Source organism: Lepisma saccharinum, chromosome 1 (assembly GCF_977018435.1).
Source record: "Lepisma saccharinum chromosome 1, izLepSacc3.1, whole genome shotgun sequence".
Lineage (NCBI taxonomy): Eukaryota > Metazoa > Arthropoda > Insecta > Zygentoma > Lepismatidae > Lepisma > Lepisma saccharinum.
Genome location: NC_139229.1, coordinates 92646841 through 92662358, shown reverse-complemented (window position 1 = coordinate 92662358; position 15518 = coordinate 92646841). Strand labels below are relative to the sequence as shown.

At 37.1% G+C, this 15518-nt stretch overlaps 1 protein-coding gene across 1 annotated transcript in view; it reads left to right on the top strand.

Annotated features, from left to right (window-relative positions):
* The window catches only part of LOC145984317 (cilia- and flagella-associated protein 43), a 100824-nt gene that overhangs the window by 28970 nt on the left and 56336 nt on the right, over nucleotides 1-15518 (top strand). Inside the window, exons 10-14 of the mRNA XM_083117976.1 lie at nucleotides 5576-5835; nucleotides 8380-8525; nucleotides 11873-11994; nucleotides 13266-13496; nucleotides 13892-14052. Coding sequence (XP_082974102.1) covers nucleotides 5576-5835; nucleotides 8380-8525; nucleotides 11873-11994; nucleotides 13266-13496; nucleotides 13892-14052 — 920 coding nt within the window. The remainder of the gene's footprint in view (nucleotides 1-5575; nucleotides 5836-8379; nucleotides 8526-11872; nucleotides 11995-13265; nucleotides 13497-13891; nucleotides 14053-15518) is intronic.

Sequence of the window (15518 nt, the reverse complement as noted above, 5' to 3'; positions counted from 1 at the left end):
CTTTATTCCCAACTGTATGTTGTCTCTGATTTACAGTGTGAGAACTCATTCGAGGTGTAAAGTCACTCTGTGCTTTAGCTGTATTTTTAACTGCTATTATATCATGAGTTGATAATGGTGTTAATGCATTATTAACTACACTCATGATATTGGTTTCTATTTGTAGAAGTGCATTCTTAACACCTAATTCCAAAGAAGAGTTGATATTGCCTTTATTATTTACATCATGCAACTTATGCAATTCATCATCTCTATAATACTTGTGCCTTGTACTAATATCCACCGACTTATCACTATCAACATCACTCCTAATTGCATCATTCTCTGGAACGCGAGTGATAATAATATGCCTTGCACTGCTAGACATAACTTCTTTATCAACCTCATCATGTTGTATGCCAATAGATTTGACATCAACCTGTGGTTCAGTTGAATTAGCATACTTGGTTTCACTTCGTAACTTAATTAGATCATTACTTAATGTACCAAGTGATACACTACACTGAGCACAAACCTCAAGACATTGATCCAGTTGAGAAGTAAACTGTTTGGATAAATTGCTAACTGTATCGTCTAATTTTTTATCCATATCCGAAGATAAACTAGCTCATCATTCATCCTTTGATCCAGTAATTGAACTTTCTTTTCTAACTTTTCTGTTCTATCTAAGCATTCCTTACGGAACTGTGAAATATCTACCTTAATTTCTCTAAGTTCCTTACTTAGAGCTTTACTGGCGTCAATGCTTTCTTTCATCTGACTCTGCACAGCACAGATACCTTCTTTCATTTCACCTTGCACTCCAGAGATACCTTCTTTCATTTCACTTTGCACTGCAGACATACCTTCTTTCATTTCTGCCTGCTGCGATTTGAGCATCATCACAATGTCAGCCAATGTGATCTCCTTCTCCATAATGTTAGGTATTGAAACTAATATCAGAAACAAGAATATTCACAACTCAATAACTTATTCTTTCCTATCCAATAATTGTACCATTTGAGTCCTCATAATCAAAGTTTAACCATGTTTGTCAGTTTAATTCAAACTCAGTATCAGCACAATAGGTAGTAGCTATGGTGCTATATTGGAAAGGAAATTTAAATTTACATATACTGATAACTTTATAATTATTATATTGATAAAAATGAAAGAAAAAACTAGAAACAACCAAAATTACAATAGCATCAAATTATGCCTTTGTTTACAAGAATATTTATAAGATATCAATGCTATACATAAGAATATATATATATATATATATCTTTGTTATCTCCTTCCAGGATAAAGCAAGTCTTTGTATCTACAATTCTGAGCTTCAGTTTTCGAAATTCATCATCTTCTCAAATCACCTCCAAACGTAGAACATATAAGTGTCACTCTATGCGACCTTCCTCCAAGCACTCATTTGAGGAACTGTAACATTCACAAGCCAGCCCCTTAAGGAAGATGAAAACAGATACTTATTCACTGCTTCCAATTCAACATGGCATCTATTATACATATCAGTGTCATTCCACAACTTTCGAATCTTTATCAGATTATATCATGATCAAAGTTCATTCAAGTCATAAAAGGCTTCTATATAACTTAAGCATCCAAGTTATTATCACATTGCCAAGTTTAATGCTTTAAAAGCAACAATTATTGTACAAATATATCCCCATTCCATAATGCTAAATTTGTACTTATCTTTGTTCCATCTTGAGCTCTTCACCCAGTCACAGACAACTAGTATCCGAGCAACTAGTTCAAGCCAAATCTTTTAGTATGTGCAATCTTCAATTGTTTTTGTTTTATATTTTTGTCCATAAGTGCTTAACAGCTTGAATGTTTGTGTTGTAAATGTACATATTTGCTCTGTTACAGCTATTTTACTATGTATATTACAATATACTTATCTAATGATTACAATAACCATTTTTTGAATGTTGATACAAAATACCAAGTATGACATCATATTATACATTGAACAATTTTAAAGAGTTGACCTTTGTATATAAACCTTGATGCCAATGCAAATGTACACAATTTCATTAAATTTGAATGTATCATATCTTTCTTGTCTGAAAGAACACATATGATTGAAGATATTTGCCTTTCATATTGCCAGTCAAAAATAACTGTTATGACCAACTTATTATAAATATTGCACAAATGTGGAACTTTGAACTTAGCCTAACCATTTTCAAACGTTGTTATGACAATGTATTATTTATATTGTCATAACATATAACATAATATAAAGAACTCTTATCGCCATAAGAAGTGTAACGGGATCCCTACCTTTAGTCACTTTGGTGGTGCACCATTCATCGAATCACTACCATTTCTATCCTCACTCACACACACGGTTCTTCCTCCTTTAGATGGGGGCTGTGATCCATTATTGGAGGTGAATGGGGGCAGTGAATAGGCGCTGGTCTCGGCTCCAGGTCTCAACTTCTCTCTGCCTTCCTCTGGGCTAGATAATGTTCTGGCTTCGAGCCTCGGAACGATCTTTGTCTAGCTCTATCTCCTCCCATTCACCATCACCACCTGTATGCCAAGTTTAAACTCCTGTCACCTCTATCTTGTTGTGTCCTTCCTCCCCAAAGATGCCAAAACGTGCCTTGTGTTTTTGCAGTGTTGCCGTTTTCACTTCTTTAAAGCCTTGTGCATTGGCTCTAGCATACACATACACACACACACACACTAATACACCAAAAAGAAAAATAACAAAAAGAACACACTTGCCTGAGGGGCATGGTTCTCCCCCTCACTATGACATGCAAGCAACTGGGTGCGACTGAAAAAAAAGGAAGAAATCCTATGAACTACAAAACGAAATACCAAAATAAAAATAAAAAATAATAATAATAAAAAATAAATTTAGGGTGGCACTACAGTATGTTATTACTCTACTGTTCTGATCATAATAATGTTTATTCAGGTACATATCAAAAAGAAAAGAAATTGAGGTGAAAAAAGATTTTACCAAAAAAAAAAAAATTTTTGTATGAATGAAACAAAGCATTCTAAACAATACTTTATGCGTAAAATTAATGTTGTAATCAGAGATACGATGAACTTGAATTTGGAGATAAAGAGGAGGGACACACACACACAGAGAGAGAGAGAGAGAGAGAGAGAGAGAGAGAGAGAGAGAGAGAGAGAGAGAGAGAGAGGTGGTGGACATTGAAACTAAAAAACTGGTGATTATAGAACACATCACTGGAGGCTCGCCTGCGCCACCTGTTGGTCATGAACAGCGTAGTGGGCATTCGAGCACATAGGTGTATGCCTGTACGATTCTTTATTACACTGTAATAACCAGTGGCGTATTCTCCCATGTTATCTGGTTTACTGCCGATGAACCAACTTTTTCATATATACCGGTACATAGAAATTATCACAAAATTTGAAGTTGTTGAACTTCTGTCTTTGTTTTACTTGTATGCCTGCATTTGTGTTTTATTTCTATTATATCTAATTAATATATAATAAATATATACAATATATAAGAATTGCTGCAGTAAACCTGGTAAAATTTTCAGAATACACCAATGGTTCCAAACTTTCTTCTGTTGTTATTTATTATCATTATGTAATATAATTAAGCCTTGTTTCCATATTAAAACCAATAAGTTGCTGACCAAGGCAGTTTATTAAGATAAACACACTTAACACGTAACGTTTCGACCCTGTATCAGGGTCTTCCTCAGACGAAGAACTAAACTAAAATCTTAGTTTAGTTCTTCGTCTGAGGAAGACCCTGATACAGGGTCGAAACGTTACGTGTTAAGTGTTTTTATCTTAATAAACTGCCTTGGTCAGCAACTTATTGGTTTTATTATCATTATGATGTACAAACTTGACAAAAATACATCCCATCTAACAACTCTTTTCATGTTTAACTCTTCTTGGGGGGCTCCACAATGACACAGTGTTAACGTCGTCGCCTTGTAATCAAGGGGTCCCAGGTTTGATACCCGGTAGGGGCACAGATTGTTTGGATCCCACATTAAACTGCAGGTCCAGTCCCGATTAGCTTTTATGTGCACAAAGTTGACTTGAAACCAAAACTCACAGACTCCTCTTGGAAAACTTTCTGTGTGTCTCCATGAATAGGAGCTATCCTAAGTGAATTTTTTTTTTTTGTGAGTGAGAAAGGTGATCTACTTCCCTTGGATACTTGTTTTTGCATTTGTTACTTTGCACTGCTTTTCTTCAGGTTTTTATAATACCTTTTAGCCAGCCCCTGGCTTTGTAGCATGGTATACTACCAGTTTACTAACAGTTCATTAACTATACATTAAGATACTTTTCTAACGGTGGAAGCGGCCCCGGCGTCCACCCAGCGTCGAATAACATGGGTACCTGGGGGAAACCCTGGGGGGTAAAGGCGGTCAGGGGCGTGATGCTGATCACATCACCCCCACTCACGACCGGATCAAGAAAGTGTGGGGCGTTACCCCCACACCCCCTATACGCCTTCATGGCGTGGTGCTATGCACAGGGGAACACTTTACCTTTTTTACCTTTTTAAGATGTGAGAAGACAATTACAGAGGTACACTTGTTAACTAAAGTTAGGATGTTTATTATCTTCCAGAAATGAAAAACATTGTAGTTTCTGTATTCTTGTAAATAGATCTCCTAGTTCAAAGGTGAAAATTTGTATGCAAGAAGTTTATGGTTTGATTTGAAGTGGGTACATATCATGGACAAAGGATCAACAGGGTGTCTACCAAAATAACAAATCCAAAATTCTTGACATTTTCTTGAAATGTTGGAAATTAAGAAAATATATATTTTTATTTAATAAAAAAAAACCTACCACAAGGACGGTTAAGATGAAAACTGAAGCTGTACTTTAACAAGCAATTTAGACTTTAATTATTAATGCAAGTAAAAATTGATGCATCAGATTTCATCCTGGATGCGGAATGGCCACATTACTTTATTAAATATTTTTACAAAACTTCACACATACAAGAATGTAATTCTGAAGAAACAAAGTGTACAAATCTTAACCGCAACTCAATACAGGTATGCAACAATGTAAATTGACTATACTGTAAAAAAGAGCAACAATTCTTGACCACAGGCATAATTTGTTGGCCTTCTTGACTTTCTCTTGACTGGTAGACACCCTAATCAAAATTGGGGCAAAACTTGGAATAAGTAAAAGTTAGGGAGATTTCACACCGAAGCAACAAGCTACACATGTCACTTGAGTATTTCACCAATCAAACACAGGCTTGGGCAGTTTACCATATCAGTGCGGTGTGAAACGTTGCCGCAGATTGGCTCGTCCCCAACACGTGTCGCCTGTCACTTTGGTGTGAATTCTCCCTAAGGTCTTCATGGCCTTCATCTATCATTACAAAAGATCCAGATAACAGCGCAATCAATACATGCAAAATTTCTACTAAATTCTATAGGAATTTTTAATTCAGATTTCTCTTAAGAACAAAGACACTCTTGAAGAATGTAAGGTCCAGCATAGTGCATTGATATTGTGATGGCAATATAAAATAAACCAAAAGAAACGTTCCACTGCAAAACTGTTGGATACTCTTCATTTATTGCAGGGAAAGGCGTTCAAAGTCGACAAGCAACTAAACAGTGAACTCCCAGTTAGGAACTTCAGGATAGACACAAAAAGGGATTTCATAGTCACTTACGATTGGGGTGGCAAAGTAATCCTTCGGAATCCAGGCACAATGGGGGTAAATGCTAAGTTTAGCAACCATCATAGGAAAGAGAGAGGAACCAAAAAGATTGACATCAACATTGGTGACCTTGTTATCACCTTGGGATATGATTCTGTCTTGGTATTGACAAATCTTCTGTAAGTTCATCATAGTGTTTTCTACTTAATAAATACTGTCGTAACTCTGTGATAGTAAAAAAAAAATATTTCAATGATATCTTGCATTTTAGAATATCTGGCTTTGTCACTAACTGCTCCATTACTTATAAAATGGAAGCAAACAGCTTTATATGAAATTTAAAAACCACAGAAGTACTTTGCATATACTTGATCATCTCTGTTTCTAAGAAAGAGTGGAAATGCATTTTTTGTCATATTTTTGAATATTACTTTTAATTATATTTCAACTGTAAGAAACAATTGAAATATGATGAGAAGAAAAATAAATCTGCCAAAAGTATACAACTTTTTATAAGTGTCTGCATAGTATAATAAATAAGTATGTTGACGAGATGTAAACAGCACATTATGAAAGTAGTTAATGAAGCTTCAACTTAAATGGAATAACAACAACAAAAATTGATGCTAGTAGTGAGAGGATGGTATCTCCCCCTTTCCAGCTAGCAAAATTTTTGCAAAGCATCCCCCTAGCTGTCTCACTGTTACCACATTAAACCATAGGAACATCCCCCCCAGCTAACTCCAAGCCTTAAACAAACATCCCTCCAGCTAACGTTGATTGAAAATGCAGTGATTTTTCAAATACACACAATAAAGATGTTATTGCTTTAATATAGTGAAAATGCAGAACAGCAAACTGGCTATATGATGACTATTCATTGATATAACATACATATACAAAGCATATTTTTTAAGTAAGTTTCGTTTTCCAATAACTTGTTATATCCCACGCAGGCAGAGTTCTGCACTGCACACACGCTCAGACTTCCAGCATCCTTTGCACAGAAGCAGACATCATTTGAAGCCATGTTGTCAGTGTGCACACTTCATATTGTGTGATTGCAATGTTTAAGATGATCAAGAAGTCTGATAACTGTGAGATATTGTCAGTGATCCAGTTCTTGGAAGCAGCAGAAATTAATTGCCAGATTTGTGAGGTGTACAGCCCCAATGAAATGAGTGATAGCAAAGTGCTGTCAAGGATGTTCAAGGATGGTGGGAGAATGTGTATGATGAGCCGCGCTCAGGTCTGCCATCTGTAATCAGCGACGAATAGCTACATGTGGTAGATGCCAGTCCTTGCACCCTTCTGGTATTTAAAGAAGTTCCTTGGTGGCAAACATTTCAGCAGCTACAAAGAAGTGAAAACAGGAGTAGGGGAATGGCTTATCTTGCAGGTGGCTGACTTCTATGAGGAGGGTCTACCAAAGCTCATCCTACATTATGACAAATGTTTAAATAACCACAGAAACTATGTAGATAAATAGATCACGGCATGTAGAATCTGATACAAAATAAATTTTCACTAAAAATTAGGGAGTGCAGTTTTCTTGGCAAAACTGATCTTACTTAAAAAATATCTCTCGTAGCATTATATAGTGCGTACATGATATATTTCTATCATTATGCAGTAGAAATACATAATCAATGGTATTACTGTGCTGATGACAATATATCCACTGCAATGCCATCCATCTCTGATAGTAACTCATTACTTCTTAAGAGAATTTGTCATACATCTTCTGGCATCACTATAGTTGTTGTCTTTTAGATGTCTGTTTTGTGTTCTCCTTATGAACATTACATTTTCTGTAATTAAGTATCTGAAAATTTGTTTTGAGACAATTGTCACTCCAGAATCTCAAGTTCAAACTCAAACAATATGCACAGTATATGAATCGGCAGGTTTAAGAAGGTAATGAAGACCAAAAAATGGCAAAATGACCCTTTGTACTCGACATCATCGGAAAGTGTCGCTCTACACGTGAGTGTGAAGAAAGATATAAAGAGCAGTTCCTAGAGGAAGATAAAGAACCCTAAAATCAACATAAGGTGTAAGAAGGAAATGAATCCCATATCTATTTCCTTAGTTTTTTTGATTTTCCACAAATTTACTTTTTGGACTTATTCCCTTCTTAAACCTGCCGATTCATATTGATTCACAAGTTCTTATTCTAATATTCTCTTTATGTTAATTAACCCATTACCTGCGGCGGATCTATAAATAGACTAACTAAAAGTGGTCCTTTCTTGCAGACTGTCTATATGTAGATGGTATATCAAAATTAACGGTTGTTGTATTGCAGCAAGTCACTTATATAAACACCACTTTTTCGTGCTTTTATTAGTCTATATGGGCAACTGGCAACCAACAAATCTATTGTTGATGCTTTGCCAGTCCCTGAAAATTATATTTTCTGTAATATGGAATTAGAGCCAAGGTGGTCTAGGCAGTAGGGTGTCTGACTGGCATGCAGGAGACCCGGATTTGTTTCCTAGGGTGGTTGATCCAAGATCGGAATTGACGATGAAACAAATTTGCAGTTGCATCTATATAGATGATATTTTTTTTTTTTTGGAAGCACTTCCCTTCAACGTCGCAGAAGGGTAGAGGTTAAGTAATAAATTAATAATATCTATGTTTAATCTTGGGAAGTTTCAAGACTTTAACAAATCAAAATGTAATATAGGTTAGTTAAATAATAATTGTGTACATTTCAGCATTGGTGAAGAAGCCAGAGCCAGATTGCTAGACAAAAAACAGACTATGCTGGCCAATCGGCAAAAGAAAAAGGAAAGCACGATGCTATTAGATGTTGCCAAATCTCGAAGCTCCAAAGCATCAACACAGACAATAGATTTTTCAGGTAAGTTCTCATTCCTTTGCCTTAAGGCTAGGCTGAATCTTTGGCCAATGGCGGGGCAGCTGTTTTCGAATTTTCCTTGTATTTCAAGAAACCGCTATGAAATTCCAAAATCTGAAAAATTACATAAGTTTAGAATTCCTTCCAGAGCATTAATGTGAATCTTCATGAGGCTTTCTTTCGCTGTTGTCTAGATACTATCAATAGTTTCATAGGCGTACATAGTCAAGTTCGTGCTAGGATAAGTGATAAATTATTTTATTATGAATTAGATGCAGTGGCACAACCCCCACAATGCGCAGGGGGGGGGGGTGATGTAGAGGTCCCACAATGTGCTCCTGAAATTTTATATAATCGCAGATATTCCGCAGATAGTGCCGCTTATAAATAAAATCGATTTTTGAAAGAGAAATCTGGTTTCCAGTAACATCATATGACGACGTCTGCTATAATAAGTAGTGGTGTATTGTCTCAGCCAGAGGGGGCCAAGTAACTAGTCATATGGGCCCCCTACGAAATGCAGAATTAACTTACTTGCTCCGTAGATAGCAATCAATAGGAAAATATCCCCCATCTCATACCTTTACAGCTACGCAATTTGCCGTAAACATAGTGTCAATTGTCTACAGTTATGAATCAGCAGAAAGATTCAGTTGCTCAACCAGCCGATTCCTTTTTGCTACACTAAACATCAAACTTGGTAATTCATGACCTTTTACTGTGAATATTAGTTTTACGCTTGATATTTAAAATGTAACTTCACACTAAATATTTTCAAGGAGACCCCAGCCTTTTTCATATTGAAATAATAGTCAAAATGAATTTACCACGTTGTTCACACCTGTTATATTTTACTTCAAAGGGGCCCAAAAACTCAGCAAGAGGTGTAGTCCAGGAGCAATTATCCCTTTGCCCTGAGGGCCATTATCCCCCTCCTCTGCCACGCAGGGTATTCAGCGTACGAGTTAAATGTGATCATTATTTTGTGTAATTTTGTGAAGTTCATTTTTCTTACATATTAAAATTTTGTGGACAGTTCTGTCGAACTGGTTCTTTTCCAATTAGTTACGATTTTGCAATCTGCAGCGTTCGAAGTGAAAATTCCTAGCTACGAATTTCCTTGTTCGAGTTTGGGGATAGAACTAGGAACTAGCGAGGATCTTTGTGTGGATCAACTTGAAGACAATGTAGCAGGTGGAAGAGGATACTCATGCAAATTATCCTAGCTGGGGAATTGTTTTATGAATTTACCTTAGCTGGGGTATAGCCTCCTCCTGCATCCCCGTCCCACACACACACACTTCGAACACTGATGATCTATTAATAAGACTATTCTTGTTTAATGAAAAAGTCTTCAAGAAATAACAGTGGTCTACTGAAAAGAAATGTCACCGTTAGAATTATGAACAATAATACAGAGGTTGATTCATTTATATTGAGCCGAATTCGAATGTGCCACCTACCTAGGAAATGCAGTGTTTCCACCACCGGTTGTGTTCGATCTGCAGGCCACCACTATTGGCAATTGCCCGGCATCGGAGTTTCCATTGCAGGAGACTGCGTTGCAGCTGGACCATGGGTATTGCATCCCACTCCTCGTTACAGGCTTTCCACAGGCCGGAGATGGTGCGGACCTGACGATGGGACAGGCGCCACTTGAGGAGGTCGAAAGCACAATAGTCCATTGGACTGGCATCTGGACTCTTGACAGGGATGTCAGAGAAGGGAATTGCAGAAATTCCAGATTCCTGTTCCACTTCCACCGACCACCCGCCAGATGACGTTCATACAGCCTCCTGGAATTCCTTTTTCGCTCAGCCACATGGCATGGTTTCAGGGCACACTGCTCTTGTGAATGACCTTGAGGCGTAAATACCTGTGAATGGCGTGGTTGATTGTCGCCTGCGATGTGCGGCATTTGCTGGCCATTGCACGTTGTGTGAGGGGATTTTTGGAGGTCGCCATACGCCGAACAACATGGAATAGCGGCAGGGTCCTCTTCAAGGGAGGCCGGTTTCTAGCTGCTCGCGTAGGTGTGGTGGGCCCAGGACTCTGTGTCGCATATTTCCATATAATAGGAATCGCAGTGGCACGATCTACACAAAAATTATGCACTTTACACATTTCTACGATGCGCGATGCTGTGAACTTACTGTTGGAAAGCGCAACAATGTACCCCTCCCAGAATCTGTTCAGTTTTGGCGGCATCAGACTACGCTCGACCACACTGCTCTACTGAGGGACTAACGAGATACTGTTGCTTGCCTCAGGGCAATCTCGCAATCTCACGGCGATGCGTTGCGCATGTACAGTACAGTGGCACATTGAATTCGGCTCAATATAAATGAATCAGCCTCTGTATTAAGGTCCACTAACACCAACATGAAACACCATGTCCATGTGGCAATAATCTTTTGAGTGTCCAGTCCTTCCAATCAGCATTTCATTGAGTAACAAACTTCAGTGAATAGAGCCCCATCACAGTTTTATTATATCTCTCTCAAGACTGGAGTCCGCTGCTATTTCTTCGTAGCAGATTGCAATTGACCTTGTGATGTTAGGCCACCATCTACAATCTAGAGATCCGGTTCAACTCTCATAACTGAAGTAATAAGTTTGCTTCAGTATATTACTCACTATCAGTATTAGAAGCCTAATGTGAGCGAATCTTTCGTTGAATCTCGGTCTGACGAAGCCAGGGGATGGCTTAGAGGCTGAAGGCACATCGCATCCACCACAAAGTCCAAAAGAGGAGTGTTTATTATCCTTTAACAATTCCCCCAAAACAACATTTTCTTAAAATACACATATGTGTATTATATGCCACCTCATTAAAAACAATGTTTCAAGCAAAAAATACAAAGGAACATGAACAAAATATTTGGCAGCGGGAAGCTTCCTCTCTCCTCCAAAAAAGATTCCTGGCTGTGCAGCTGCGTTGAAGTAAGAGAAAATGTTTCCAGATTCTTCTTCCAGTTATTTACCAGAGATTCAGACCATCTTGATTTAATTTCAAGAAGGTACCACACTGATATATAAGTCGATAACAAAAAGTGGGAAGGCAGAGTATTTGGGGTATAAGTTAATTTCTTGTACAACTGGGGGGGGGGACTAGCTAACTATTCTATGTCCGTTCCACTCTGGCATCATATTTTTTTTTGAACTGCGCTACGCTACTGATTAGATGTCAATAGATGTCTTGGCAGGAGCACCCCCTTCTATCTGTACTGAACACATTTTTGTTTGTACCTGTACATGAAAGCAAATAATGCATATAAAAATCAAGAGTTATGAGAAATCATTATCATATATTATGGAACTCAAAAGACATTCTTTTCTGATATCTATAGAAGACGAAACTGGACTTACATGGGTGGAAAAACAGCACAAAGAACAGATTGAATATGAGAAAGTCACATATGCTGAAGACAAAGGGAAGTTGCTGGAAGACATTCAAGAATTAAAGAAGCAGGTATGTAGCGTAAACTACACACACAAATTTCAACATGCTGATACCATACATGAAGTATCATAGTCTATTTAATGAGTGTTCATCTATTTTTGCATGTGTATCAATTAGGGTGAGTTTCAATTTTTTATGTTTTCCCATTTACTCTTATTGAATGAGAATATATAGGAACTAAGTATGAATTGAAGGTATGGTGATAAAAATAACAATAAAACAATTAAGTACAATATTCGCACCACCATTTATTTTACTCCATTTTATGTATTTCTAGAGTTGATTTCGTTCTATATGTTTTGGACATTGATATTTCTAATTGATTTAATAGATGAAATACATTGAAATGGCTCATATTTACTAAGTTTATTCCTGCGTAAAGGAGTCCATTTTTTGCTTCTCAAATATTTACAGCAGAATTAATCATTTTTTTTAATTTGCATCAGAATTAATCAATTTTCCATGATTTGCATAACTCACAGGATAATTCAGAACTCTGAAGGTGTTGCATCGGTAAATATACTCTAAATTTTGTGTTTTTAAGAGTTCATTTCACAACATTTCATGACAAATATGGATGAAAATGCACTTTACGCCTTTAAACACATGAAAAATTAACATTACAATTAGGTCTGAGCCGATAACACCATTTTCCAATACCAATACCGATACCCTGACTGATTCCTACCGATACCGATGCTGATACTTGTATAATTCCAGTATAAAATAACTAACTCATCACATCACCAGGCACATATAATATAATTTCTGAGGCAGTACAAAACAAGTGTCTCAGAAATAATAATAATAATAATATAGGTGTTTATAATTAATACGTTAATGTAATACATATGTCTATTCATCATAATATGTAAATTAATTAATAAATATTGTCATTGTTATTATTACATGAATAGTAAAATTATACTATAAAATCAGAGATACAACAGCAAATATTCATCATCTAGCTTACATGTAGTTTATCCAGCGTTTCTAGGAATATTTGTGGAACTTATTGTACTGGGCTCCCAACCTGTCACAAGGAAGGGTGAATGAACCTACGAAAAAGACCAATGTTGAGACGAGTTGTTGCTTTTGACCACTCTTCTAGCCACTCAAAATCTTTGGTATCGGTGGAAAAAATTCAACTGATACTTGCCGATGCAGATACCGATCGGTATCAGTTCAACCCTAATTACAATGTCTTTTTTCACATTTTGTGTTTTCGTCAAAAACGAAATATGCATGACGCTACCCATATTTTATTCTGTTCCAAATAGGTGTGTGAGCTTGTTGACGAGAACTTTGAAGTTTCACAGATGAAGCAACTTGACATTGAGGAATTTAACTTAGACCATGAACTTAATGACATGAGACAAGAAGCTGCAGCACGGGAGAGGAAAGAGGTGAGAATCAGTATGATGTCGAAACAAAGTGCCCAGCAGGTCCTCGTGCAAGAACTGAAGAAAAAGTACTGGGAACCCATGACAACCAAAGGAAGTTGCATTAAGGTATGATTTTAGGTTTGTAGTTTATGATTGTCTTGAAGCATCTGATCATAGAGGGTGTGAAGGAATACTTGTATGCTCTTTGTTCATGGTCCCACACCCTTTCAATAAACATAAATTTCCCCTCGATAGTATATATATATATAATTTTTTGGAGTGTGTAGATGAGCCTTTGTTCTCAATTTTGTATTTGTTCTTTTTGTGTCTTCATTGTTTCTTTCCTCTTTGATTTTTGTTTATTATTGTACAAACATCTAGTATGTAGAATCTATTTAGTATATGTATGTATCCATTGGGATTAGGTGGTAGAACAGCTGCAGGCTGAACCTCGCCCTTTAATGAAGGAAAATTGAAATTTAATAAAATGATAAGTTAATTAACATGTTGTTACATTCTAGGGAATCAAAGAAAATATTAGTGTTTATAACTGCCCACTTCCTCCTGATGATAAGAACGAGACAAAGGAATTCCAGGCTGTTATACTAAGAAGGAACATGGAAATAATAGCAAAACAGAAAGAAGACTATTTTGAACATTGGGTTCCTACAAGAGATGAGAGGTAAATTGTAAAATATACAATATATTGTGGAGTTACATCCAAAATATTTTTCTGTTTTGAAGATATCTTGGTGACGAATGATGAATAGATTATCTCGGGCTATCGACCAGGTGAGTTTTGGAAAGATTTCCAAGCTTTCGAGAGTTAACCTTACTCTTATATTCAGGGTAGAAGTGATGTGCTGATACGTCAACCCAGTTTATGTGTATTTGGAGAGGAAGGTTCCCGGTGAAGATTTATATCAATCAATTAAAATTCTATTTCTCCCCATGAATGGAAAAGCAGGATCCCAATTGTGACTCAGGGCTTGAACAGGATCTAGCTGGCTAGCAATAGTCAACCTGCAGGGTGGACGCAACAGACACAACTTCTGATTGGTCCGTCATCTTCACCAGGAACATTCTCCAAATGTATATAAACTGGGTTGACGTATCAGCACTGCACTTCTAGCCTGAAGATGAGAGTGACGTTAGCTCTCAAAAGTTTGGAAACCTTTCCAGAAGTCACTTGGTCGATGGCTAGAGAGAATCTATTCATGTTCCTGTTTTGTTTAGCACCATGCCATGAAGGCACATTTAGGGGATGTGGGAATAAGGACCCTCACATTCTCGATCTCTGCCATTTTTGAGGTGATGTGATCAGCACCAGGCCAGGCTCCAGCTGTCTTTACCACCAGGTACTCATTGATTTGAGGCTGGGTGAACCCCAGAACCACTTTATGTGGAGACAAGGCTGGAAATTCCTGACCTTAGATCACCCATCCTGGGAATTGAACCCAGGTCTCCCACGTGCCATTCAGACATCCTACCAATTAGACCACTGCGGCTCTAAAAGTGACTTGGAACCAGCTAAAGTAAATGAATTATTCTAATTTCCTCTTCCTCCTGCCTCATTGCACTTATTGTAGCCTGGTTCCAAGATGTAAACTCTCATTTTACATATATTTCAGAATAATACGTATATATATTCATGAATTTTATATTAAGCAACCCCTTAAGTCTTTGCCATTACCCTCCTGTGGGCACCCCTGGTTAATACAACATAAGACATAAATGGTTGTATTTGTATAGATTACTATCCAATAACTTTTCAACTCCAATATTTCAAAAATTGGTTGGGGATATTCCATTGTCACAGGTGTGACGTACAGATTACATTTTCGACATTAAAGTAACTATTCTACTAACAGTTAAAGAACATTTTTCTTACAGTTTCTGTGCAGTGAATTTTGAAACTGAAGACTGTTGATTAAACATAACTACCCTTAGAATACTTTTCCAGATTTATAACTATTGGTAAACATTTTTTTTGTCGCAGGTGAGTAGTGGTGTTGACTGTACTATAAACCCACGAAAGTATGAACCCTCCTCAAGCAGCTTTGCTATACTTAAAACAAGCTCAACATGCCCATATGAGCTTTTTGCTCTAGTGTGGAATCTTTTCTAATCCAAGATTTTTGTGAAAAT